We start from the raw sequence: 27332 nt of genomic DNA, 5'->3' as shown, positions 1-27332 counted from the left end.
AAGCCAGGATGCTTTCTAGCAGTAGTGTTAGCTATTTATGGAATAGTAAGAAAATATGGAAGGCAAAATCAAATTTTAGAAGAAATTTCCTGATCTCATACAGAGAACACATATATTTAGCTATAATTTTTAATGGCTTTATGAAGAAGCAATTAATATACTATACTATACAATTCTTCTATTAAAATGTACAATTTAATGGCTTTTACTACGTTCAGTTATTCAAACATTACCATAATCAATTTTAGGACATTCTCATTACCCCAGAAAGAAATTGTGTACCCCAGAGCCACCACCCCCTAACGCTCCCATTCCTCCCAGCCATAGGCAATCACTAATATACTTTCTGTTTCTGTCTCTACAGATTTGCCTTCTCTGGACATTTCCTATAAATGGAATCATACAGTATGTGGTCCTTTGTGACTGGCTTCTTTCACTTTGCATGTTTTCAAAGTTTATCCATGTTGTGGTATGCATCAATATTTCTTTTTACAGCTGAGTGATATTTTGTTGTACGGATATACCATAGTTTATTTATCCATTCATTAGTTGATGGATATTTGGGTTATTTTCACCTTTTAACTATGATGAATAGTGCTATTTAGCTATATTCTTCATATAATCCATAGCCAACACATTTTTATCCCTATGTCTTTCCTTTATTTATCTTATTGTATGGTAATACTATCCTACATTCCCCCCGTAGATACCTGTGAAAACAGATCTTTTTAAGATCTTCCATGTATCTTCTGCAAATGTCCTGCAGAGGATCTCTCTTCAGTGGGCTGGTATCCACTAAATTATCATTCCAGGAACCATTCCAAGGTTCCACACATTCTTCTATACATTTCAGAATTTCTTTGTCATGAGGAGATGTGATCTGGGCACCAGTTTCCCAATAAACCTAGTTGATAGGTAAATACAGCTATAATTACTTGAAATGTAGGCCAGATATTTTTTGCTACAGTAGAGATCTTTGGCTTTATAAAGAACCATACCAAATTAATCAAGTAGAAACTGTCAACACGGGACTAAAGTAATATGAAAGGATGTTGCTGATAAAGATTCCTCAGGGACTCGTTAATAAAATGATCATGTATTATTTTCTCTTTTAGAAGTATACTTTAATAACAATACAAGTAAAATATAATCAGGGCACCATTATGACAACATATTAATGCATACATATACCATAGTATTCAATCATACTCTTAGATCTATAACTATGTACTACAGATAATCTAAGAAATTATGGGATATCCATGAACTTTGACACTATAAAATTTTAGCATTATAAAGTAGTTCTGTGATAAAGAAGAAATTATCAGCTATAAATTAAAGTAGAATTTATGTCACACCAGATAAAGTCTAGATCAGGAAAGATAACTAACATGTTAATTACTGCATATACATTTCAGTATATGTGTTTTCAGTATTAATCAAAATACATTTCATTAAGCTGTCAGTTTGTCAAGTGGCTTGATCAACAAGAAATTAGGAACAGTTAACAAAAAAGCAAGAAAATGTATTTCTATAATTCATAGGATCTCAAAGTTAGAAGGGACTCTGCTTAGAAAATATCTATACTGACTTCTACCATATATATGACAAGACTACCCTCTTTTGCATCCTGAATGATGAAAAGAAGAATACATTTGAATATAAACTATGTACTAAGCTCTGTGCCAAACAATATGGTAGGCTAGATGAAAATTCTCACAATATAAACACCTTAAAATGTTAGCTAAAGTTGGAAAAACATTATCTAAAATGTATAGCTTAGTTCATAAGAAGAAAAGGGAAAACTCCAGGCAATGGGAAAAAAGGAAAGAATTGAACACCAGATTGATGAGGCTGTGAGCTAATGCTGTGACTGCCTGGGGTTTGGGAACTATTTCCCTGGTTCTTGAGTTGTAACACCCATGTGGAAGGCAGGAAATTTGAGATCTGAGACTCCCCTCCCACCCCTTGTGATCAGTAGAATTACAGTATAGAGGCTCTGCCCACTATTCTAGAAAGGTGATGAGGAAGCATGTCTATTCTTCTGGGTATGAAAACACTTTCAAATCTGAGGTCTAAATTAACACAGACATTGCTCCCCATCAGCGAAACTCCTGAGGATTCTAAAGAAATTAAAAAAACAATACCAAAAACTAATCTGAGTGATCCTCCCACAGTCCAAGCCATAAAAAAGATTCTATCCATAGCCTATATCCATAGCTTTCAGAAACTCACCATAAAAATTTATAAAACATGACAAAAAGCTCTTGGCCTTTCTCCTTGCCCATTTCTTCTTGCCTTTGTATATGGATGTGATGCCTAGAGTTACAACCATTATATGATGTCCACACTGGTGAGAAAGGCCAAAAAACTGCAGAGATGCCAGGCCCAACAACACTGAGCTACAGAACCCTGCCAGTAGCCACCTACCTTTGGACTTCATGTGTGAAAAATAAACTCCTATCAGCTTAAACCATTTTTGTGGGTTTTCTGAATCTATAGCAGAAAGTATCCGTATTTGATTCAATAACAGAAGAATCCATGCAACAAAGTATACCCAGGAACAAACTTCAAGAGAAATATGAAAAATCTATCAAAAATATTTAAGGGGTGCCCGAGTCAGTTAAGTGTCTGACTCTTGGTTTCAGCTCAGGTCATGATCTCACAGTTTTGTGGGTTCAAGCCTCACACCGGGCTCTGTGCTGACAGCATGGAATCTGCTTGGGACTCTCTCCCTTCCTCCCTTTCAGCCCCTCTCCCACTTGCCCTGTCTCTCTCAAAATAAATAGACAAATTAAAAAAAAATATTTAAAATGTTACTAGAGTATATGATAGAAGTCTTGAAAGAACAGAAAGAAACATCCTGTTCATGAATAAAGAGACTCAATAAAAATTGTAAAAACATTGAAGCTGCCTAAATTAATCTACAAATGAAATATGATACCAATAAAAATGTCAAAATATTTTTTTCCCAAGTGGAAAAAATATAATACCATGCATGGAAAATATAAATAAAGTCAAAAGGCAAATAATGATATGGGGGAAAATACCTGCAAAACAGATGACCAAGAGCTATTTTTCACATATAAAGAGTTCCCAAAAATCACTAAGAAGAAGAGCAATTACCCAAGAGAAAAATGGACAAAACCTTTAACAGACTTCTCAGGAAATGGAACACAAATATCATGTAAATAAGTGAAAAGATGACCAACCTCACTCACAGAACAGGTGCAGATTAAACCTAACATTTTCACCTGATTGGTAAAGACCAAAAAGTTTGATAATATGAAAGGTATACATTGTTAGTGAGAGTATCAATTGGTATAACCACGTTGAGTAGAGAATGACAAATTTTCTTTCATATCCCTTTGACTCAAAAATTTCACTTCCATGGCCAAAATGAACAAATCAGGAGACTATAGATGCTGGAGAGGATGTGGAGAAATGGGAACCCTCTTGCACTGTTGATGGGAATGCAAATTGGTGCAGCTGCTCTGGAAAGCAGTGTGGAGGTTCCTCAGAAAATTAAAAATAGACCTACCCTATGACCCAGCAATAGCACTGCTAGGAATTTATCCAAGGGATAAGTACTGATGCATAGGGGCACTTGTACCCCAATGTTTATAGCAGCACTCTCAACAATAGCCAAATTATGGAAAGAGCCTAAATGTCCATCGACTGATGAATGGATAAAGAAATTGTGGTTTATATACACAATGGAATACTACGTGGCAATGAGAAAAAATGAAATATGGCCTTTTGTAGCAATGTGGATGGAACTGGAGAGTGTGATGCTAAGTGAAATAAGCCATACAGAGAAAGACAGATACCATATGGTTTCACTCTTATGTGGACCCTGAGAAACGTAACAGAAACCCATGGGGGAGGGGAAGGGGAAAAAAAAAAAAGAGGTTAGAGTGGGAGAGATCCAAAGCATAAGAGACTGTTAAAAACTGAGAACAAACTGAGGGTTGATGGGGGGTGGGAGGGAGGGGAGGGTGGGTGATGGGTATTGAGGAGGGCACCTTTTGGGATGAGCACTGGGTGTTGTATGGAAACCAATTTGACAGTAAATTTCATATATTAAAAAAAAATAATAATAATAAATAAATAAACATTAAAAAAAAATTTCACTTCCAGAATTTATCCTATAGAACAGTGTCATAGAAATATAAAGTCAGCCACAAATGCAAGCCCACTTATGTAATTTTAAATTTTCTAGTAACCACATTCAAAAAGAGAAAAAGGAAGAGGTAAAATTAACTGTAATATGCTTTATATAACCCAATATATCCAAAATATTATCATTTCAACATGTAATCAATATAAAATTAATTAAACATCTTACATTCTTTTTTCCTACTATGCCTTTGAAATCCGGTGTGTATTTTACACTTTCAGTGTATCTTAGTTCATACTAGTTGTATTTTAAATGTTCAAAAGCCATAGGTGGCTAGTGGCTACAATATTGGACAATGCAGCTATAAGATGATAAGAATAAAAGCAATTGGGGCACTGGGGTGGCTCAGTTGGTTGAGGGCCCAATTTCAGCTGAGGGCATGATCTCATGGTTCATGGGTTCGATCTCTGCATTGGGCTCTGCACTAACAGTGTGGAGCCTGCTTGGGGTTCTCTGTCTCCCTCTCTCTCTGTTCGCCCCCGTTCATGCTCTCTCTCTCTAATACATAAACATTAAAAATTAAAAAAAAAAAAAGAATAGATGCAACAGCTAACATTTATTGAGCATTTATTGGAGCCAGACACTATACTAGGCATTTTGCATGCAGTATCTCCTTTAATCATCACTCTTACCCTATGACATTGGTTCTATTATTCCCCCTAGTTTGCAGATGGGGAAACTGAAGCACAGAGAAAAGAACTTGCCTGGGGTCACAAAGCTTCTGAGTGGCAGAGGCAGGTTTTAAACCCAACCCATAGTCTTAACCCCTATCCTAAATAGATCTACCCTATGACCCAGCAATAGCACTGCTAGGAATTTACCCAAGGGATACAGGAGTGCTGATGCACAGGGGCACTTGTACCCCAATGTTTATAGCAGCACTTTCAACAATAGCCAAATTATGGAAAGAGTCTAAATGTTCATCAACTGATGAACGGATAAAGAAGTTGTGGTTTATATACACAATGGAATACTACTTGGCAATGAGAAAGAATGAAATATGGCCTTTTGTAGCAACGTGGACGGAACTGGAGAGTGTTATGCTAAGTGAAATAAGTCATACAGAGCAAGACAGATACCATATGTTTTCACTCTTCCTGAGAAACTTAACAGAAGACCATGGGGGAGGGGAAGGAAAAAAAAAGTTAGAGAGGGAGGGAGGAGTCTCTTAATAAGAGACTCTTAAAAACTGAGAACAAACTGAGGGTTGATGGGGGGTGGGAGGGAGGGAAAGTGGGTGATTGGCATTGAGGAGGGCACCTGTTGGGATGAGCACTGGGTGTTGTATGGAAACCAATTTGACAATAAATTTCGTATTAAAAAAACCCAACTATTCTATACTGACTATGCAAATCTACTTAAACATATGAACAGGGGTGCCTGGGTGGCTCAGTCGGTTAAGCGGCCGACTTCGGCCCAGGTCATGATCTCGCGGCCCGTGAGTTCGAGCCCCGCGTCGGGCTCTGTGCTGACAGCTCAGAGCCTGGAGCCTGTTTCGCATTCTGTGTCTCCCTCTCTCTGACCCTCCCCCGTTCATGCTTTGTCTCTCTCTGTCTCAAAAATAAATAAACGCTAAAAAAAATAAAAAAAAATAACAAAAACCAAAAAACATATGAACAAAGACATATGTAGAACATTCTTTGTAGCACTGTTTATGAGTAGCAGAAGATCAGAAACAAATGAAATGTTCCTCAACAGAGGACTGGTCAAATAAACCAGGACTCGTTTATACAGATTTTTAAAGAGGAATGAGGCAGACCTATCTACCTATCAATTGATCAACTGAAAGAATGATCTCTAAGACTGTTTCATGCTGTTGTGTGAAAAACAGCAAGGTGTAGAACACTATATAGTACTCTCCCATTTATGGAAAAAAACGTGGGAGTGACAAATACATATATAATTATACATGCATAGACAATCTCTGGGAGGAAACAAAACCAGAAACAATATTTGCTTCTGAATAGAGGTACTGGGGGAAAGAAATGGGAGAGGTACTTTTGGCTGTTTAACTTTTTACACTGTTTAACTTTTATCCTTTTTATATCGTGCTTATATTTTAAGGAAAAAAATCTTTGAGGTTCTACTATGTGACAAATACGTTCACCAGGAATGACTACTATAACAGGTGAAGTCCTTCCACCCCTGAGCTTATATTGGGGAAGGGGATTGGAGAAGGTCAAACAAGTCAATAAAGAAGCAATTCATCCTAAAGAAAGCAGATAATCAGAGACAGTGATAAGTTCTGTAAAGGAAATAAACAAGATGATGAGACAGTCACTGAGGGAAGTCACTTCAGATAAGATGGCTTGGGAAGGTCTCTTCAAGGAAATAACATCTGGGCAGGAATCTGAAGGATGAAAATAAACAAATCTGCAAGATTAAGGAAGAGCAATCCAAGCAGAGGAAAAAATAATTACAAAGGCTCAGAGGTGGGAAAGGCTTTGGTATACTGGAGGACCAAAGGAACAGAAAGAAACAGTAGTGTGAGTGGAATGTAGTGAACACAGGAGAGGAATGAATGAAACGAGGTTGAAGAGGTAGGCAGGAGACAGAGTCCTGGAAACCCCAAGGTAAGGAGTGTGGATTTTATTTGAAGAGTGAGAAGCCACTGGAGAATTTTAAGAAGGAAAGTAACATGACCTTTTCATATTAAAAAAAAATCATCTGCTTGCTTGGTGGAAAATGGATTACAGGGAGAACAACGGGACCAGAACGAGACCAGATAGGATGCCATGGCTCTGACATAAGATAAAAGTGCTTGACGACGGTGGAGGTAGAAGTGAGCAGAGCAAATATATTCAACATACATTTTATTTTATTGTATTTTATTATTATTTTTTAAAGTGTGTTTATTTATTTTTTACTTATTTAGAGAGAGTGGCGGACGGGTAGAGAGATAGGGAGAGAGAGAATCCCAAGCAGGCTCCATGCTCAGCTCGGAGCAGACCCCTTCCTGACTGTGAGATCACAACCGGAGCCCAAACCAAGAGTCGGACGCTCAACCAACTGAGCCACCCAGGCACCCCTCAACATACATTTTATTTATTTATTTTTTTTTTTAAATTTTTTTTTCAACGTTTTTTATTTATTTTTGGGACAGAGAGAGACAGAGCATGAACGGGGGAGGGGCAGAGAGAGAGGGAGACACAGAATCGGAAACAGGCTCCAGGCTCCGAGCCATCAGCCCAGAGCCTGACGCGGGGCTCGAACTCACGGACCGCGAGATCGTGACCTGGCTGAAGTCGGACGCTTAACCGACTGCGCCACCCAGGCGCCCCTCAACATACATTTTAAATGTAGAATCTGTAGAGTCTTTTAGTGGGTTAAATGTTAGGAGTGAAGGAAAAGGAATAATCAAGAATAATTTTGGGGGGCGCTGGTTGGGCACCTGGGTGGGGGGTAGGATCAGCTCCATGCTAAGTGTGGAGCCTGGTTGGGATTCCCTCCTCTCTCAGCCCTTCTCCTGCTCATGAGCACATGGCATGCACTCTCTCTCTCTCTCTCAGTAAATAAATAAATAAATAAATAAATAAATAAATAAATAAAAATTATTTTTGGTCTTTGTTTGGGTGGCTGATAATGTCAATTTACAGAGGTGGGGAAGATTCAGGGAGGAACAAATTTGGGTGTGCATGTGACAGGTTGTGGGGGAATTAAGACCTCTATTTGAGAGACACTAATTCTGAAATGTCTATTAGACATCCCAATGGATATCAGGTAGATAGCTGGATTTAGAAATCTGATCTGATGCTCAGAGGAGAGATCTGGGTTCTCAGCTCTCTTTGACAGTTGACTTCTCCTTCCTTGCAACTCTCTTCTTATCCCTTTGGTTTTTATGGCACTAATCTCCCCTGGTCTATCCTCTATCTCAGCTCTTCTTCTTTCTGCCTTCCTTAAAGTTGATGTTCCCTGGGGATCCCTTTTGTACCTATTTTTTACTATATACTGTCTCTGGGCCACTCACCCAACTAAAAGACTTCCAAATATTCTTATATGTTCTAATATGTATGATAACCCCCAAATCTGTAACTTTAACCTTAGATTTCTCCCCAGAGAAGATCTATATACATCCAGTCACCTACCGGATATTGCTACCTGGTTGGCCCACAAAGACGTCAAACTTAATATGTCCCAAACTGAATTAATCATGCTTCTTCTCTGCCTCTGTGCATAGCAACACTACCCATTTAGCTGGCCAGGGCCAAAACCATAGATTAGTACTAAATCTTCTTTTCCCTAATAAAACAGAGTTCAGTGTACCTGAAGACCTCCCATACAAGAAGAAAAACAAATATAAGATCATGCATTCATCACCCAGGAGCCCCGAACACTGGCTCAATACTGTGCTGTACCCTCTCTTTGCTGCTCTTCACCCCTCTCTGCCCTGCTTTCTGCCATGGAGGCTGACACATCAAATGGATCCTACAGCCAACGGGGAGTCCCAGTAGAAGGTTGTAGGAAAAGGAGAGTGAGATAGAGGTACTGTTCCTCTGGCTTTCCTCCTGCAAACTCCCATTCATTCTTTAAGTTCTCAGTTCTCAGTATGACTTTGTTTCTAAAATATAGACAGGGTGGGTTTGAGATAGGATGGGGAAATCAAAGGCAGTAGAATACTAGAAGTAAAAAGACCACTGAAGAGATTTTTGTAGTAGTACACGTTGAGAAGTAATAGGGCCATTAGGGAAACACATCCTTCAAGGGCTGGCCTTCATGTTTTTATATTCCTGTCCCCAACATCTAACCCTGCTCCTCAGTGATGAAAATATAACTCAGCACATATTATTTAAATAAAATAAGAACTATACAATAAGCAAAGATCAAGAGTCCAAGGTTTACCTTGTACCCGTTGTCTTCTTTGCGGTTGTGAGAAGCAGTAATCATCACACCTGCAACTGCTTTGAGCTCCTGGACCGCATATGGCTGAAAAAACAGTCACACCATAATTCCATTTTGCTTTCCACCTACTTACACATTTGACCTAGGAATAACTTTGAGTAACAGGAGAAGACATTAAGACAGAAATAGGCTAAAACTTGTTATCTCGTTATAGATCAAATTCTTTGGTGGTTCAACACATGCTTGTTGAATGAAAATAAACTCAGTGTAAACTTTGTTTCCCTTCCTTTGGTCTTTCATGTCACTTAATATAGAACTGTAAGCATGACAAATATTTGAATCCTGGTTGATTTAAGACATTTTTTTAATTTGCGGCAACAAACTGTACAATCAATAATATAAAACACTTACTACAAAAGGCGTAGGAACATATCTTGAAAAAAGGTACACAGGAACATCTTTGGCCAATAAGACTGCAGCAGTGAGTTTAGCAAGTCTAAAAAAAAAATTGAGGGAGATTTCACTCAGTCCTTAGCTTATCATAGATTTTAAAACCTAACCTTCTACAAGATAAATGTTTCATATTGGAATTATTCTGAACATATAGTAGCCTAATATAACCAATTCTTATAATCAGCAGTTAAACTTCATGCTCCAACTTAAAAATGTTAAATAAATAAGGTTTTTTAAAAAGGAAGTTAATAAGAAACAGAACTGATCTTTTAACTTCCTCCTTTTTCCTTAATCATCTTTTGATGGCTCCTTTACTAAGAAATAAAACCTGAAAAGGGCAAAAAGAATGCAGGAAAGTGAAATAAGAGACTCTGATAAACACAATTGCATAAGTAACCCCTGGAAAAAAGTATCACTGTCTCATGACTATGTGTGAAAATCACCTAAAACTAATTAAATGGGATTATAATGAGAGAATACAATTTTTTTTTAAATGTTTATTTTATTTTTGTGAGAGAGAGAGAGACAGACAGAGCGTGAGCAGGGGAGGTGCAGAGAGAGAAGGAGACACAGAATCCGAAGCAGGCTCCAGGCTCTGAGCTCTCCGCACAGAGCCCGATGCGGGGCTCGAACTCACAGACCGAGAGATCATGACCTGAGCTGAAGTCGGACGCTCAACTGACTGAGCCACCCAGGTGCCCCGAGAATACAATTTATTTAATCACTCCTACCTGGTGCTTTTGCCAAAGTATTAAAATCATAACATAAACTATGATACTATTCTAAATACTAACTCTAAATATTTAAAAATTTTAATCCTGCCTGTAAAACCTAAGCGTTCTTTTTAAAATGCTTCTATTTTGGGGCGCCTGGGTGGCTCAGTCGGTTGAGCGCCGACTTCGGCTCGGGTCACGATCTCGCGGTCCGTGAGTTCGAGCCCCGCATCGGGCCCCTGTGCTGACAGCTCAGAGCCCGGAGCCTGTTTCGGATTCTGTGTCTCCCTCTCTCTGACCCTCCCCCATTCATGCTCTGTCTCTCTCTGTCTCAAAAATAAATAAACGTTAAAAAAAAATTTAAAAAAAAAAAAAAAATAAAATAAAATGCTTCTATTTCATCTCTAAAATAAACATCAGCATGTGATCACATTTCTATTTGACAGTTTCCTGTTTCAGAAATCCTACTGTTAATTTTTTTTTTAAGGCTATCGCAATCCAACTTAATCTCTGGAACAATTAACGCCGTACCTCTGGCTGCTGCAGCTGCTAGTTACTTGACCCCGGGTGTCATACCCGACGACAAAGCCTCTCTGCTTGAAGTCTGAGAAGCATCTCTCAAGGTATTTGTACATTCCCTGGAGCAGATAAACACAAAAGATTAGTTCCTGAATAATACCTGCATTTTCCACAACTTAAAATCTATTATTTTTATGTGTAGTGGTCAGTTTATCGGCTCATAGGGAACCGGCTTCCGCCTTCATACTCATGTTTACCGATTTGGGAACAATACTGTTCAAGCCTCAAATGTGAGATGACAAACATTTATTTCCTGGAATTTCAGACTCATTTAATACCACAGAAATATCAATTAAGTAACTATTAAATCCAATATGATACATAAAACATTAGGGGAAAACGAGGGGACAAGAGAGTCAGTATGCTAAGAAAAAAATACTGTCAGAAGACCCAAAAGAAATTGTTTCTTGTCTTAAGGCTCTAGAGAATAGAATTTTGACCATATTTGGCCTTGCTAAATCATAAGACTGAAGCCAACCAAAATATTTGACCTATTTATGACACAAACATTTTAAATCAGCAACATAAACCTTCATCAGAACATTTCTTAAGATGGCTGATCCCGTTCGTAATTCCTTAGTTTGAAAATCTCACAGAAAGAAAATCTCATAAAGTAGGAAAATATGCAGTCACTGGTGACAAAAAAAGAAGCGAAGCACTGAATACTGAAAATATCACAACGATAAACTAAAACCATTTAACTAACTTATGGTTTGATAACTTCAATAAATGTTTTCATCTCTGAAAATAACACTTCATATTTTATAGTCCTTTAAAACCATTATCAAAAGTGTTGCCACATTTAATCCTCATGACCCCAAAAAGAAAGAATGCAGATACCTTTTCTATTTTTGTCTTTCAATATATCTTCAAAAAAAGAGGTGACAGAGTAAGACTGAAGCTCCATTTAATGAACTGCCCAAGGCGATTCATTCAACTAAAACTAAGTTATACTAATTTATTGAAGTACTGGATGGCAGGCACTGCTAAGTAACTATGTGGCAGCACCAAATGAAGCCCCAGGGACCTCTGGACCCTTTTTTCATGGCTCTTTCAAGTGTAATTATTCTTTTCAACCTGCTCCTCAAAGAGGATTTCAATTACCTCCATTTTGACCTTAGGCTCTAATTTCCTAATTGATTAAGTTCTTTTTCCCAGCTAATCTCTTAACTCAGCAAAGATGCTGGCAAAGCATCTCCTTATGGAAACTGTAACTGTGACTACCCTGAGCCAGCAAGACCCACATGATTGACTACAAGACTATGAGCGACTTGACCTTCACTGCCCACCTGCAAGTACCTCCCTACCTTTGTCCCACATTTTCCTTATACAAACCTGGAATTATTTTCAGCACTTTGGAGGCAGTCTTTGAGATGCTAGTCTGCTGTCTTCCCGGTGTTGGTATCACCGATATAAATTCCTGTCTTGTTTCACCACCACCCCACTCTCTTTGGATTTTGTCATTGGCAAGTGGTCAAATCTGGTTTGTTTGGGACCCCAAGAGCCAGGTGCTCTTGCCCCCTGTCCCTGGGTTACATTCCCTATGAATGTGTGTGTGTGTGTGTGTGTGTGTGTGTGTATGTGTGTGTGTGTAAGTGCACACATGTGCATGCTTAATATAGCCCATGTTGACTAGTTTCCCCAATTTATTTATAATAACGATGTTATCCTAAAACTTCACAGAACATCCTATTATTCTCTGGTATAAATATCTGTCTTATCCCCCTTTATCTAGACTCTGAAAAGGGTTAGGGCTTAACTATTAGATTCCATTTGGCTTTTCCCTTTCACACAATGGAATCTCAACTCCAGTAAAAATTTACACTTCCATAGAAATTTATTTTCAAACACCTCCTCCACCCCTTTTTATAAAGTCAAGGAATCTTCATTTAAAATGAAAGCTTATGAGGAAACCAATATATTAAAAAGAGTGAACTGATGACTTTTGGGGCGAGGAGAAGAAAGGGGTCTGGGATGGGGGAAGTGGCACGTATCCTACCCATGTAGTCTAGTCATCTTATCATCCCTTCTACTCCATCCTCTGCACTAGCCTTTGCCTATGGAGAATTCCCTCAGAACAAAGCTAAGGATGATTTACTGTTTGACAGTATTGATTAGAATTATGCCTACTGAGCAATTCTCTAGTCCAGAACTATTTTTAGTATATTCTAAATGCATTTTGGCTTCAAAAGTATAGTTCCTTGAAGCAGTGAGAATGTTTCACTAGAAAAAGAAGTAATTTGTTTCTAGGGTAAGTTGTATAAAATGGGGAGACATAAATTGTATCACATCATACACTGTCTTAAAGAACTCTCAAATGGATATAGAAAACCATGTTTAAGGGAAATATTTTCAACTAAATTTTCCAAATATTCTGGTTAACCTTTATCAATGGCCATATGCCAAAATGAGTAATTCTCTTTTTCCTAAATTTGTTTCTTTATGTTAATTGGAAATCTCAATATCTGTGTCCTGATTTCAAATGCAAAGTAACTGTCAAGATTTCAAATGCAAAGTAAATGTCAAGAAGTTGACAATGGTAATCATAAGAACTCTTAATCAGAAAGTTAGTTTGTGACCTTGAAGATACACAAATGACTTATAAATTCTGTGCAAGAGCAAAGGTTAGCATTTGTCCCAAGGTTTTTTAACTTACAAGAAGGTACCTTCCTAGACATAAAGTTTGTTTTTGTTTTAGAAAGCCTACCTAATTTATAAAGCAAAAAAATAGAGTGATAAAAAGTATACATAATACTTTATAATACCTACCTGTGTTGACTGTATTACTGTAAGGTCATTAATATAGCAAAATCCTGCCCCCATAGCAGAACGAAGTCCCGCCGTCCCAAAAGTCATTCGGCAACAAAGACGATCTCGTAGCTCCTTGTTCATCCCATTCCGTAACAGATTTTCAATTTGCTCTTTTGTTTTGGGATTCTATAAAAAAGTATTAAGACTTAATCAGGATCACAAGCAGAGTCCTGATATGAAGCCCTTCTGAGGAGCCAGTAAGTATTATGCATATTTCACAAGGTTCTAAATATAAGTTCCACAGTGCTACTTATCAGTATTAGTATGTATAATAAAACAATACCTGTCATCTATGGAGCCCCCCAAAGAACCAGACCCTTACCGAAGGTAATGCACATATCTCTAATTGTCATAGCATTTTTGGTAATACTACTCAAGAATTTTTTAACAAATTGATAAACTTAAGAGCTATGGAACCCAAATAAGCCTCCTAGTCAAAAACAACATTAAGTAAGTTAGAGTCTGTCTTAAGTTTTAAAAGAAATAAGGAACCTATTGGATAAAAGCCATCAACACATGCCTACCAATTACTTCCTAAACCTCTGTGATTCAAAATGACCAGGTAAGCCTTCTGCTCTTTAAAGTCACAGAAAACCATTCAATGTATCTACAGTAAAGGTGATCATAAAAAGGTCTTAGATGTTAAATGTGGACTTGGTTAAGAATAAGAATGAAAATTCAGTCCAAGCTTGGCTTGTGAGGCAGGACATGCCAACATCTATACTTTAGGATTATGTATTTCATTATCACATCCATTAACTTATTTTCATAAAGCTCATGGATACTCTTGACTGAAATATTACTTTACAAGCAAGTTTCAAATGGACGTGCAATTATATAATAAGAATAAAATTTGAATGGAATTTTCTAGTATTTTCCTTATAAGAGAAAGAGTCAAATATTATGAAAATAAAGTGAACCACAACTTCTCCCTTCCATACTATATATAGTATGGATTTAGTCCATACTAACAGCTTAGATCTTCTATGTCTATGGCCTATACAATGATAACGAATATTCAGAATGATAAACCAAGGCACCTATAAGGTGCTAAATATTAGAATAGATTTGTACTTGCAAAGAAATAAAAACATATTAATATATAATTTAAACAAAAAGGTTTTCTGGGGGCACCTGGGTGGCTCAGTTGGTTGAGCGTCCGACTTCAGCTCAGGTCATGATCTCACAGTTCATGAGTTCGAGACCTGCATTGGGCTCTGTGCTGACAGCTCAGAGCCTGAAGCGTGCTTTGGATTCTGTGTGTGTGTCTCTCTCTCTCTGCCCCTAACCCACTCGCATTCTGTCTCTGTCTCTCTCAAAAATAAATAAACATTAAAAAAAAAAAATTAAACAAAAAGCTTTTCTGGTTATAGTGGAATTAAAGTAACCAGAGTACATGCCACAAACTAATGAGAAGCCATGGAAATTCTGATTAACTGAAATTATAATCAGCTAAAAATGGATATAAATTTATGTATATATATGTATGTATATACACGTATAATGACCTTAGCTCATGAAATCTCCATTTTATAAATGGCACACACTAACAAATACACAGCCTACATAAAACTATGAATAGCTATTAAGAGGAGAATCTAAAGACTAACTGGGCTACTCTATATTTTCTATATTTTCCCAATGTTTAAGATGCTACCAGATTTGATACAAAGGTCAAAGAGACTTGAAGATGGCTAACATTTAAAAACAGGTATAAGAATGGCAAAATTGAAGACTAAAAAGTTTCAGTTCTGTAGAGGGTATATGGCAGTGTCATACAGTTCGTGCCATAGAAATTGAGATAGTCCTAGGGCACCTGGCTGGCTCAGTCGGAAGAGCATGTGACTCTTGACCTTGGGGTCATGAGTTTGAGCCCCACGTTGGGTGTAGAGATTACTAAAAATAAATAAGTTTATTTATTTAAAAAAAATAAATTAGGATTTAAAATTCTTTTAAAAAGAAATCAGGATAGCCCTTTTAGAATGATATCACAGCAACTACCAAAATTTAAACTGCATATGCCTTTTGGCCCATAAATATCTCTGTCCATAGCAATGTCTTTACTCAAACAAGATTTATTCATACAAGAATGTCAACTGCAGCATCTTACTGGTAGTATTATTACCTCTGTGTTAATAAAGAAATTAAGATTTAGGGAGCCTATTATTACCACTGTATTAATAAAGAAATTAAGATTTTTTTTTTTTTTTTTTAAATTTTTTTTTTCAACGTTTTTTATTTATTTTTGGGACAGAGAGAGACAGAGCATGAACGGGGGAGGGGCAGAGAGAGGGAGACACAGAATCGGAAACAGGCTCCAGGCTCTGAGCCATCAGCCCAGAGCCTGACGCGGGGCTCGAACTCACGGACCGCGAGATCGTGACCTGGCTGAAGTCGGACGCTCAACCGACTGTGCCACCCAGGCGCCCCAAGAAATTAAGATTTAGAGAGCCTATTAACATGGAGCTAACATTGGAGGTCTAGACAGGATTTGAATCCAGGTTGGTCTGGTTCTAAATCCTATACCACCTCACAACAACAAAATAATTATGCAGAGCAGGTTAATAATGTTCCTAATAATAATGAACTCCAACTATAAAGCCAAATATGATTCCTTTTAATTATAGCTACATAAGATACAAAAATGACCCACCAGACATGAATATTATTAGGTTACTGAGTACTTCCTAGTGTTTAACTGCACAGCTACTAGAGTAGGGCCTAAAAATTCCATTCTCTGTTATAAACATTACAACCAGTCCTAACCTAATTCCTGTTTCTGAAAAAGACTGTAAATTAGAGAAAAATAAAAATGGATAAAGAATCACGATGCATTGGACAGACGTATATTTTTATGGTAAAAAGTGCTAAGTGATTATGGTGACAGGCAAATGAAATCTACTTTAAATGCAGATTTCTCCACTATTTCATAACTACATTAAATTAGATGTTGATGTTAAAATGTTTAAAAATACACCTAAAGGGCAATCTATGTAGCCATGATTATCATACATTTTCCATGAGGATGAAATTACATTTCTATTTTGTTGTTAAAATATTCAAACAACTATGATTTTTATAAGCTATCATATTATGAAGATTCTAAAGAACTACAAATTATTTTTAAAACTCTTTCCACATAAAACTCAGATACATTAAATGAAAAGCAGAAGCATACATAATGTGTTTTAATTTGTACAAAAAGAAGTATATGTATACTTACATCATTCCAGAAATACTCCATGCTAATATAAGACACTAAAACTAGTGATTATCTCTGATGGGGAAACCAGGCATAAGGTCTGAGGCAGAAAAGTGACTTTATTGTACAGCCTTAGTACTGTTTGGATATTTTATATTTTACTTATTTTATGGTAAAAACTAAATAAATCTCTCTCTCTGATGGCTGAGAAAAACTACTATTGTGGGTCTCCATGGATACTTTTTACCTCACAAATTGCTTTTTTGTCACTCACAGAAGGTTATTAATAAAACAAATGTTGGAGCTTTCTCAAATACAAATTATTGTTTCCTTTCTAAATGTGCTCTTATTTACAATGCGTTCATTACTTAAGGATAGGAGCAGGCTAATCAGCAAAAAAAAGAAAAAAATGGTTCAAGTGATGCCAACAGTAAAGAAAGCTCTAAAAATTATACTGTAAGTCTGCAGAGAAGTTATTTGATTTACATACCTTCTGGAAATGTACATTCCTTTTGGAAAGTAAATGCATTCAATCTGAACTAAAGTTGCTCTTAACTAGTGTATTTTAGAATCCTAATAATTTTAGTGCCCCAAAAAAGTAATCCTGCAGAAAATCCAAAAAGATTTTAGTGACTACTAGCATTTTCTATACTTCATCAGGAAGGAAGCTGATTGTTTAGTAGGAAATCAGTAAGCTAAAGAATACAGAATTAAAGCCATGCATTATTTTCAAAGGTTACCTGTTTACCCAAAATTTTCCTTTAGGTTCTAATCCTATGGAGTGCTGCAACTTTATATGGCTGAAATGAAGAAAAGAAAGTGTCTTCTTACATAATACTCTGTGGAGTTGTGTTTTTTCCATAGCGTAGGTCCTTAAGGCCCAAATTCAAAGAAAACATGAAAGAACTGATTTAAAAAAAAAAAAAAAAAAAAAGCAGCACTTTATATATATAAAGAGAAGTACCTCCTTTAACAAACCTCTTACAAACTTTCATAGATGTGAATAAAGGTATATACCAGACCAAAATCATTCCAACTCTACCTGCCATGAAACGAAAGTATTAGTATTCATTTATGAAGGATTACTCTGGATTCACCCAAGATTTTCTGAACCTATTCTGTTCATAATTAGGGGGCTTCTGTATTATCTATATATAATAAATATAAATGTATATAAAAGTACATAAAAAACTGATTAATCATCATATAAAACAAATCAAGTTTGTCAATGAAGAATTCACCTATAAATCTTCTTTCCTCCTTCTTTTATAAACCTAATAATTGTATAATTTTTATACAACTTGAATCTACTCTATTAATATTATTATATTATATATGTATTTTTTGCAATCAAAATCCTAATATTGTTATATATCTAAAGGTGAGGTAATATACAAAATTGACTTCTTAGTGGCTCATATATATGTAAAATTGCAAAGCTTGTAAATAACATTTTAAAATGTTACTGACAGAGGCTAGTGCCTAAACAACAAATACCAGTTTTATAGAACTACAGAAAAAAAAATATTTAAGTTTATTTCTCAACAGAAGTTAAAATAGGAAACTGCCATCTGAAAACCTGAAGGGTAAATGTAACTGACATTTACTTCTAAGGGTCAACCAGCTTGAAGATCCAAATCTAGAGACCTGAAGCAGAACATGTTTTCCAAACCAGATGCTTCCTCAGAGTCCAAAATATACTCTTGCTAACCAACATTTTTTTCCCATCTAAGAGTCTTTGTGTAATTCTAAATTTAATTTCTCCATCTTAAATTTTTTTTTGTATTTAAGTATAGTTGACATATAAAGTTGTATTTGTATTAAAACATAGTGATTTGATAATTCTATAGATTACACAATGCTCACTCACCACCATAAGTGTAGTTATACCATCTGTCACTATACAATGTTAATACAATATTATTGACTATATTCCCTATGTTGTACTCTTCATCTCCGTGACTTATGTATTTTATAACTGGAAGTTTGTATTTCTTAATCCCTTTTACCTATTTTGTACATGTTCCCACCTCTCTACCCTCTGGCAACCATCTGGTTTGTTCTCTGTATTTATAAGTCTATTCCTGGGTTTCGTTTGTTCATTTGTTTTGTCTTTCAGATTCCACACATAAGTAAAATAATTTCTCCATCTTTAAAAACATTGCAGAAATTAGCATAAGTTGGCTTAGATAACAAATTTGAATGACTATTCTTGTCATATAAAATGAGATTTCATTAATAATAATTGGCTTAATAAAGCTTGAGACCATTTAATGAATATAAAAATCATATCCAGGAAATAAAGATTCTAACTACTCAAAAAGCAGAAAATAAGACATTAAATATAACATATTATCATTTAAGTATAATACTAAACATGCCAAAATTCGTGTGAAAGATAAAAATGTTGATTAATTCATTTCAAAACATGTATATATATATATATATATATATATATATATATATATATATATAGTCTTTTATTTAACTTTTGGATTGTTTTTCTAACAAAACACACACGTGTTCAATAATATAGTCATACTTAAGTCTCTGTTATGCTTTAAACAAAAAATATTTCTCATAAAGACAGTCAAAATAAAACATTTCAAATGTTTGCTATTTTTCTCTAGGTATTCTGACACATACTTTTCTTGACTGAAACTGATCTTAAAAAATAAAGTCTCAGTTTAAAAAACAACAGAAAAAATATCATCTTGGTAGATGCAAAGGAAGCATTTGAAAAAACTCAACACCCAATAGCTATTTTAAAATTTCTCAGTAAATGCTGAATAGTAATTCCACTAGGAATCTACCCAAGAGAAATGAAACATGTTCACACAAAGACCTATAAATGAATTTCAAAGGTAGATTTACTCTGAAGAGTTAAAGCCTGTTGTCCATCAACAGGTGAATGAATAAACAAATTATTGTACATCCATAAAACAGAATAACATTCAGCAATAAAAAGGAACAAACTGCTGGTATAGAAAACAAAATGGATAAATCTCACAAGTATTATGTTAACTGAAGGAAGCTAGACACAAAAAGCCTACGTATTGTATGATTTTTATAAAAGCAAACTACAGGAACAATAAAGAACTATTACAAGTCAACAATAAGACAACCCAATTTAAAGAGGGACAAAGGATTCACTAAAGAAAATATATAAATAGCCAATTGATTCATGATACAACATGGATGAAATCTGAAATGTGCTAAGTAAAAGAAGGCAGACACAAAAGGCCACAAACAATAGTATGGTTCCATTTATATGAAAGGTCCAGAATAGGAAAATCTAGACAGATGAATGGTTGTCAGGAGCTGGGGGGGGGGGGGGGGGGCGGGGGGGGGAATGGAGGAATGGGCAATGACCACTAATGGATACCGGGTTTCTTTCTGGGATAATTAAAATGTTTGGGAATTAGATAGTGGTGGGGCACCTGGGTGGCTCAGACAGTTAAGCATCCAACTTCAGCTCAGGTCATGATCCCACGGTTTGTGGGTTTGAGCCTCGCACTGGGTTCCGTGCTGATAGCTCGGAGCCTGGAGCTTGCTTTGGATTCTGTGTCTCCCTCTCCCTCTGCTCCTCGCTCCTCCCCCTGCCCCACTCTCTCTCTCAAAAATAAATAAACATTAAAAACAATTAGATACTGGTGACAACTGAACAATCTTTTGAACATACTAAAACCCACTGAATTATATACATTCTAAAATGGTGAACGTTATTTCACATTATGTGAATTATATCTCAATTAACAACAACTACAGGACAAATTAGATGAGTGGTTGACAGGGGCTGGAGCAAGGGGATTCACTACAAAAGGGCACAAGGGAACTTTCTGCAGTGATCGAAATGCTCTTTGATTGTGATGCTGGTTTTCCAACTGTATACACTCTTCAAAATTCATTAAGTAGAACACTTAAAAGAATTAAATTTGCTGTCAATTTTGTAAATGTAAATTATACCTAAAAACCAAACCATATAGAAAAACTCTAAAGCTGAGACTAAAGTAGAAGAAATACACATAAATCCAGATGCACACAGGGTTTTACCTTATAATGCATGAATTAATGACAAACAATATTAGGTGCTTTTTTCAATTCCCTTTATAAAACATTTGAGAAATATAGTTTAATGTTAAAAAAATTACACTTGAAAGATACTTGAATTCTCTTTATGAAGCAGAGTTTTTTTTTAAGACATACAAATTACAAAAACAAATTCATGCGTGTGAATTGTACTGTTGCATAGTATCAGCTCTCTTACTGTTAAGTTTTTCCTGATAATTATGTAAAAGTTCCTTGATGTTGGGGAGAACAATTAAGTCATTAAATCTATGTTGTTACGAATCTAACTTTACAGAAACCACACATGAAACTTACTATCTTTGTAAAATATGACATTTCTACTTAGAGAAAGAACATCTTAGGCTGTATTTGATGTTATTTTATTGTTGACTTGCCCTATAGCTTCTGCTACTATTTAGGGATAAGTTAACAGGGTCCACATTTTCAAAAGTTATATATTAAGTATATATTATAAAAAATATAATACTTCAATTTTGATTCGAGTGTTTTCAGGCATTGAAATATTTTTCACTACGTGATTTTTTTTAAAGGAGTTGTTTAACTTTCAGGGTTATCTTTACTTGACTAAATGAAAAACAAAACTATTTTTCAAAAAATTTAGGAAATTTAGACAAAACTCTAGTATTCCTAGATATGCCTTGGTTACTTGGAGGAAAGGATGGAGGAGAATGTAAAGTAGATATGGGAATTTAAACTGAACCTGTAGCTTAATTTTTTAAAAAGGAGTTCTGATTCAAACTTGGCAAAATATTGTAACGAAATAGAAGCTGTTTATCATTTTCTGTGTTAAAAATTTTTTTTTAATGTTTTATTTATTTTTGAGACAGAGAGAGACAGAGCATGATCAGGGGAGGGGCAGAGAGAGAGGGAGACACAGAATCTGAAGCAGGCTCCAGGCTCTGAGCTGTCAGCACAGAGCCCGACACAGGGCTCAAACCCACAAACCATGAGATCATGACCTGAGCTGAAGTTGGACGCTTAACCAACTGAGCCACCCAGGCGCCTCTCAGTCTCTGTGTTTTTAAAAAGGATAGGACAATTGTTAAAAGGGCTCATTACTTCTTTAGTTTTCTTGGAAGGCTCTGTAATCATCCAAATGTAAAACTTTGTTATCCATAATTCTGAGTCTCCATCTCCAACCCATCTCATCCTAATTACATACTGCCAGATTAATCACCCAAGAACCAACAATAGAGTCCAATTCCAGTTACCTCAAATATAAATAAAGGTCAGGAAGGGTGGGAATCAGATCCCAAAGGGCAGAGGAATTCAAAACCTTTTTGGATTCAAATACTCTCTTCATTTCTCTGAGCCCAAGTTTGTATATAGGTTAAAAATGAGAATAACAACTACCTCAAACAATCCTTGAAGGATTAAAAGAGATTTTTTTTTTACATGAAAGCATCTATTAATTAACACAGCTGGCACATGATCACTCAATAAACACTAGATATCCTTTTTCCTTTGTGTAGCCTAAATTGCCACAGCAGTCTAACACATACACTATACTTGAGTTTAAAAAAAAAAAATCTTCATTGTTCTTGCACGCTGTGCAGTTTCACTTTCCTGATCAGTTTCATTTTCCATTTTATTCTTCTATTTCTCCCACCTTAAATTTTCTGTCCCCCTATTCATCATCTATTCCTATCCTATTTTTCCTTTCAGGCCCAGGTCAAATTCTACTTCTTACATAGTCTTCCTGACTTTGAATTCCTATCGCTCTTAAAAAGCAGCCCCACAAGTTGACCATTAATTGTTCTTTATTTGTATTTTAAATATTATTAATTGTAACTATGTATTTTCCTAGTTTAAAATAATAATAATACAGATAAAGCTACAGACATTTTGACTATTACCTTTAGTCCCAGACCACTCCTGTGGGGGAGCAAGTACTATTGTGATGTATCCTTCTAGACCTTTACTGGCATCTATATATGCACAGAAATGTAGTTTAGCTTTCTCTCTTTATTTTATATAGATGCTATCAAATTGCATATGATGTTCTATAACTTGCTTATTTCACTTAATGTATCTTGGAGTTTCTTTCAATACATACAGATATACTTTTGTTTTGTTTTGTTCCTCTTTTACTGAGAAATAATTGACATCACTAAGTTTAAGGTGTACAGCATGATGGTTTAATTTACACATACAATTGACCCTGTAAGAACACGAGTTTGAAGTGAGCAGGTCTACTTATATGCAGATTTTTTGGATAAAGTCAGTACAATAATGTAAATGTATTTTCTCTTTCTTATGATTTTAACATTTTCAAAAGAAAATGTCTAGCTTACTTTATTGTATGGATACAGTCTATAATACATATAACATACAAATCTGTGTTAATTGACTATATTATCAGTAAGGCTTCTGTTAACAGTAGGTTATGAAGTTTTTGGGGAATCAAAAGTTATATGTAGATTTTTGACTACATGGCGTGTTGGTGCCCCAAACCTTCATGTGGTTGAAGGTATTGTGAAAACATTACATGATAGGTTTAGTTAACATTCATCATCTTATATAGATACAATAAAAGGAAAAATTTCTCTGTGATGAAAACTCCTAGGATCTACTTTCTTAACAACTTTTCCTATATATCATACAGCAGTGTGAACTATAATAAAATTGTCCATTACATCTCTGTACTTACTTACCTTATAACCAGAAATTTGTACCCTTTGACCACCTTCCTCCAATTCTATACCCTCCCCCCAATAAGGTAACCACAAATCTGATCTGTGAGTTTCGTGTGTCTTTTGGTTTTTTGGGTCTTTTTAAATTCAACATGTAAGTGAGAACATAGTGTCTGCCTTTCTTGTCCGACTTATTTCTCTTAGCATAATGTCTTCAAGTTCCATTCATTTTATCACAAATAGTAGGATTTTCTCAATTTTATGGCTGAATAATATTCCATGGTGAATATACACCATAACTTTTTTATCCATTCATCCCAGACCTATTCTATTCAGCTGTTGCAGTGTTCCAATTTGTTTACTCTTCCCCCTTTGGTGTGCATTTAGGTTTTTTCTAATATTTACCTGTATAAATAATGAAGTATTTCAGAGGGCAAATAAGATGAGAAAAATTCTGAAGCAGAAACCACAAAATAAAGTCACTATTTACATTAAAGAGATTTTCTAATGAGTTGAAAGCTAAAAGGTCTATGTATCTGAGAAGCAGAGGATTTTTCATTTATATTATAATTTTAATATATTTTTTTCAATTTTCATATTCTTTTGGGCATTAGATTGGGCTATGCCATGGTTTTTTTGGGTAAGGTTCAGTGCTCATTAAATTATCTGGTATAAAATATCCCATGCAGGATTAGATATAGTACCTACCTGTCTATTTTCCACCAGCATTATTTTCTCCATTCACTCCCAACACGAGAGGGCAGTAGCCTTAGTGCTAATTAGCAGTCACGTAAAGATAAAGTGACTCATGAAAAAATATTTTAGTAAAATCTGCACTAAATTACTAAACCTTTTGTTTTGGGGGAAAATATTTCTAAAAAACAGGACATATAAAATATGTAAAAACAATTAAACAAGCTGTTTAAGAGGATGAAAGAACCCTGATTTAGATAATCCAGGGAGTAACCATGAAAATCTAAGATGATGAAATATAATATTTACATTCTTTGGCTAGTTCAGTGTATCTTACAAGTAAAATCTGGAAGAACCAAATGAAGACAAATTCCTTTTCATTAGGTTCTCCAGGCTCTCTCAGATTTTTCAAATAGGAGGAAAGAAAGAGATAAGGAAATAATTCTAGATCAAAGATATATCCACATAGGCTTTCTAATGGCCTTGTGGAAAACTTGAAGGAACTAAACAAAAATCCTTTATGAAAGAAAAAATAGGGCAAAGAAGACCCCCAAATAAAAGGCAGAAAAAGCCAGTCTGCCTATTTTAAAATTTTCAGGTGGGAAAGAAGGAGGTGCTTTCAAATATAAATCCTTTCTTTCAAATATATACATACATATATATATATATAATTTTTTTTTTTAATGCATAGACTTTACTTTTTTTTCAACTTAAAAATTATTTAAACTCTACTCTCAACATGGGGCTCGAACTTATGATCCTGAGATCAAGAGTCACATGCTACTCACTGAGCCAGCCAGGTGCCCCTAGACTTTACTTTTTAGAACAGTTTAAGGTTTACAGAAAATTGAGCAGATAGTACACAGAGTTCCCATAAATGCCCTAGCCCAGTTTTCCATGTTGTTAACATCTTGTATTAGTGCAGTACATTTGCTGTAGTTGATCCAATACTGATCCATTTTTTTTCAAAGAATTTTTAATATTTTTAAGTAATCTCTACACCTAACATAGGGCTCGAGCTCACAACCCCAAGATCAAGAGTTCCATGCTCCACTGACTGAGCCAGCCAGGTACCCTTGATCCAATATTATGAACTAAAGTCCACAGTTTACGTACGGCTTTTGACAAATACATAATGCCATATATCCGCCATTAAAGTATCATATAGAATAGCTTCACTGATCTAAAAATCCCTTGTGCTCCATATACTCCTTCCTTTGCCCTGATAACCAGTCATTTTTCAAAAATTACCTGTTTTCAAAATGACATATAGTGGGCATCAGACAGTATGTAACTTTTTCAGAATGGCTTCTTTCACTGGGTAGTATGTATTTAAAGTTTCTCAACTGTGTTTTTGTCTCTTGATGGCTCATTTCTTTTGTGGCTTGATAACTCATTTTTAAAACATCAATGAATTGGAGCGCCTGGGTGGCTCAGTCGGTTAAACATCCCACTCTTGATTTCAGCTCAGCTCACAATCTCATAGTTCATGAAGTTGAGCCCTGAATCAGGCTCTACACTAACAAGTGGAGCCTGCTTGGGATTCTCTCTCTCTTTCTCTCTCTCTCTGCCCTTTCCCCACATGCGTGTGTATGCACACACGAGCACTCTCTCTCCCAAAATAAATAAATAAATAGGATATGCTAAAATTTGTTTACCCATCACCTACTGAAGACATCTGGGTTGCTTCCAGTTTTAAGTACATTTTTAATTTGAAAAAAAAAAAAAAAAGAATAGAGAGTTTTAGTTGAAGATGGAAACCTCAAGCACTTGTCTCTTCTTCCTCCTGAGAATTTTTTACATGACAATAAAGGTATAAAATAACTAAATCCATAATGCAAAAAGAACTGGAGAAGGGGTCAATGGATACTGAGGAGTAGATGAGATTTCAACATATTTCTGAAAGACAGAAAGAAGCATGAAATGAAATACAATAAGCCAAAACCCTATTTATGCTGATAACATCTACATTTTGTTCCAGCAATCCCACTTTTGGGTATGAGGACAAAAGAATTGAAAGCAGGGTCTTGACGAGATATTTGCATATCCGTGCTCACAGCAGCACTATTCACAACAGCCAAGGGTGGATGCAACCCAAATGTCCATGGATGGATGAATGGATAAAAAAAATGTGGTGTATCATATTACTCAGACTTAAAGACGGAAATCCTGTCACATGCTACAACATGATGAACCTTAAAGATATTATGCTAAGTGAAATAAACCAGCCATAAAAAGACAAATACTGTATGATTCTCTTTATATGAGACATCCAAAGTAGTCAAATTCATAAAAACAGGATAGAACACTAGTTATTAGCAGGGGCTGGGAGGAGGGTCAAAGAGGACTTATGTAATGGGTGCAGTTTCACATTTGCAAGATGAAAAAGTTCTAGAGATCCATTTCACAACAATGTGAATATAATTAACACTACTGAACTGTACACTTAAAAATGCGTAAGACTGTAAATTTTATGTTATGTACTTTTTCACAATAAAAAAATAATTAAATCTTGTGTTTCGTCTTGTTGATCCTCAAAATTGAAAATAATATGTAAGCACAAGGTTAAGATCATCTAAATATTGTTCATTGTGGATCTATGTAGTGGGTGTGGATAAAATTTGCTTCTGTTCAGACCTACCTATACCTCCTGAAGGTATTGAGATCAAAACGATTTTTTTTCTTAACCTCTATCAATTAGTTGTTCAAAATCATGACCTGTTTTGGTTTCATGTTCAAACCATAACTTGCTTACTCAGGTCTTCCTTCCTTCCTCCTTCCCTCCCTTCCTCTCTACCAACCCCTGGATAATTGCTTTTCTTTTTTAAATGTTGTTGCCAGGGTGGTGGTGCCTGGGTGGCTCAGTCGGTTAAGCGCATCTGACTTTGGCTCAGGTCATGATCTCATGGCACGTGAGTTCAAGCCCTACAATGGGCTCTGTGCTGACAGCTTGGAGCCTGAAGCCTGCTTCAGATTTTGTGTGTCCCCGTCTCTCGGCCTCCCCTGCTCTTGCTCCGTCTCTGTCTCTCAATAATAAATAAACATTAAAAACAATTTGTTTAAATGTTGCCAGAAAAACATATCATCTTCACCATATCATTAATATCTTCTAGATTTTTACTATTTATGCATAGATGTTG

At 35.7% G+C, this 27332-nt stretch overlaps 1 protein-coding gene across 1 annotated transcript in view; it reads right to left on the bottom strand.

Moving 5' to 3' along the window:
• Nucleotides 1-27332, bottom strand: part of PGM2L1 (phosphoglucomutase 2 like 1) — a 48425-nt gene that overhangs the window by 14360 nt on the left and 6733 nt on the right. Inside the window, exons 2-6 of the mRNA XM_058687776.1 lie at nucleotides 13534-13701; nucleotides 10717-10823; nucleotides 9431-9515; nucleotides 9020-9103; nucleotides 711-904 (exon numbers count right to left, since the gene is read on the bottom strand). Of these exons, the coding sequence (XP_058543759.1) occupies nucleotides 711-904; nucleotides 9020-9103; nucleotides 9431-9515; nucleotides 10717-10823; nucleotides 13534-13701 (638 nt within the window). The remainder of the gene's footprint in view (nucleotides 1-710; nucleotides 905-9019; nucleotides 9104-9430; nucleotides 9516-10716; nucleotides 10824-13533; nucleotides 13702-27332) is intronic.

Source organism: Neofelis nebulosa, chromosome 10 (assembly GCF_028018385.1).
Source record: "Neofelis nebulosa isolate mNeoNeb1 chromosome 10, mNeoNeb1.pri, whole genome shotgun sequence".
NCBI classification, from domain to species: domain Eukaryota; kingdom Metazoa; phylum Chordata; class Mammalia; order Carnivora; family Felidae; genus Neofelis; species Neofelis nebulosa.
The sequence above is the reverse complement of the archived record's forward strand: the minus strand, read 5'-3'. Positions and strand labels throughout refer to the sequence as shown.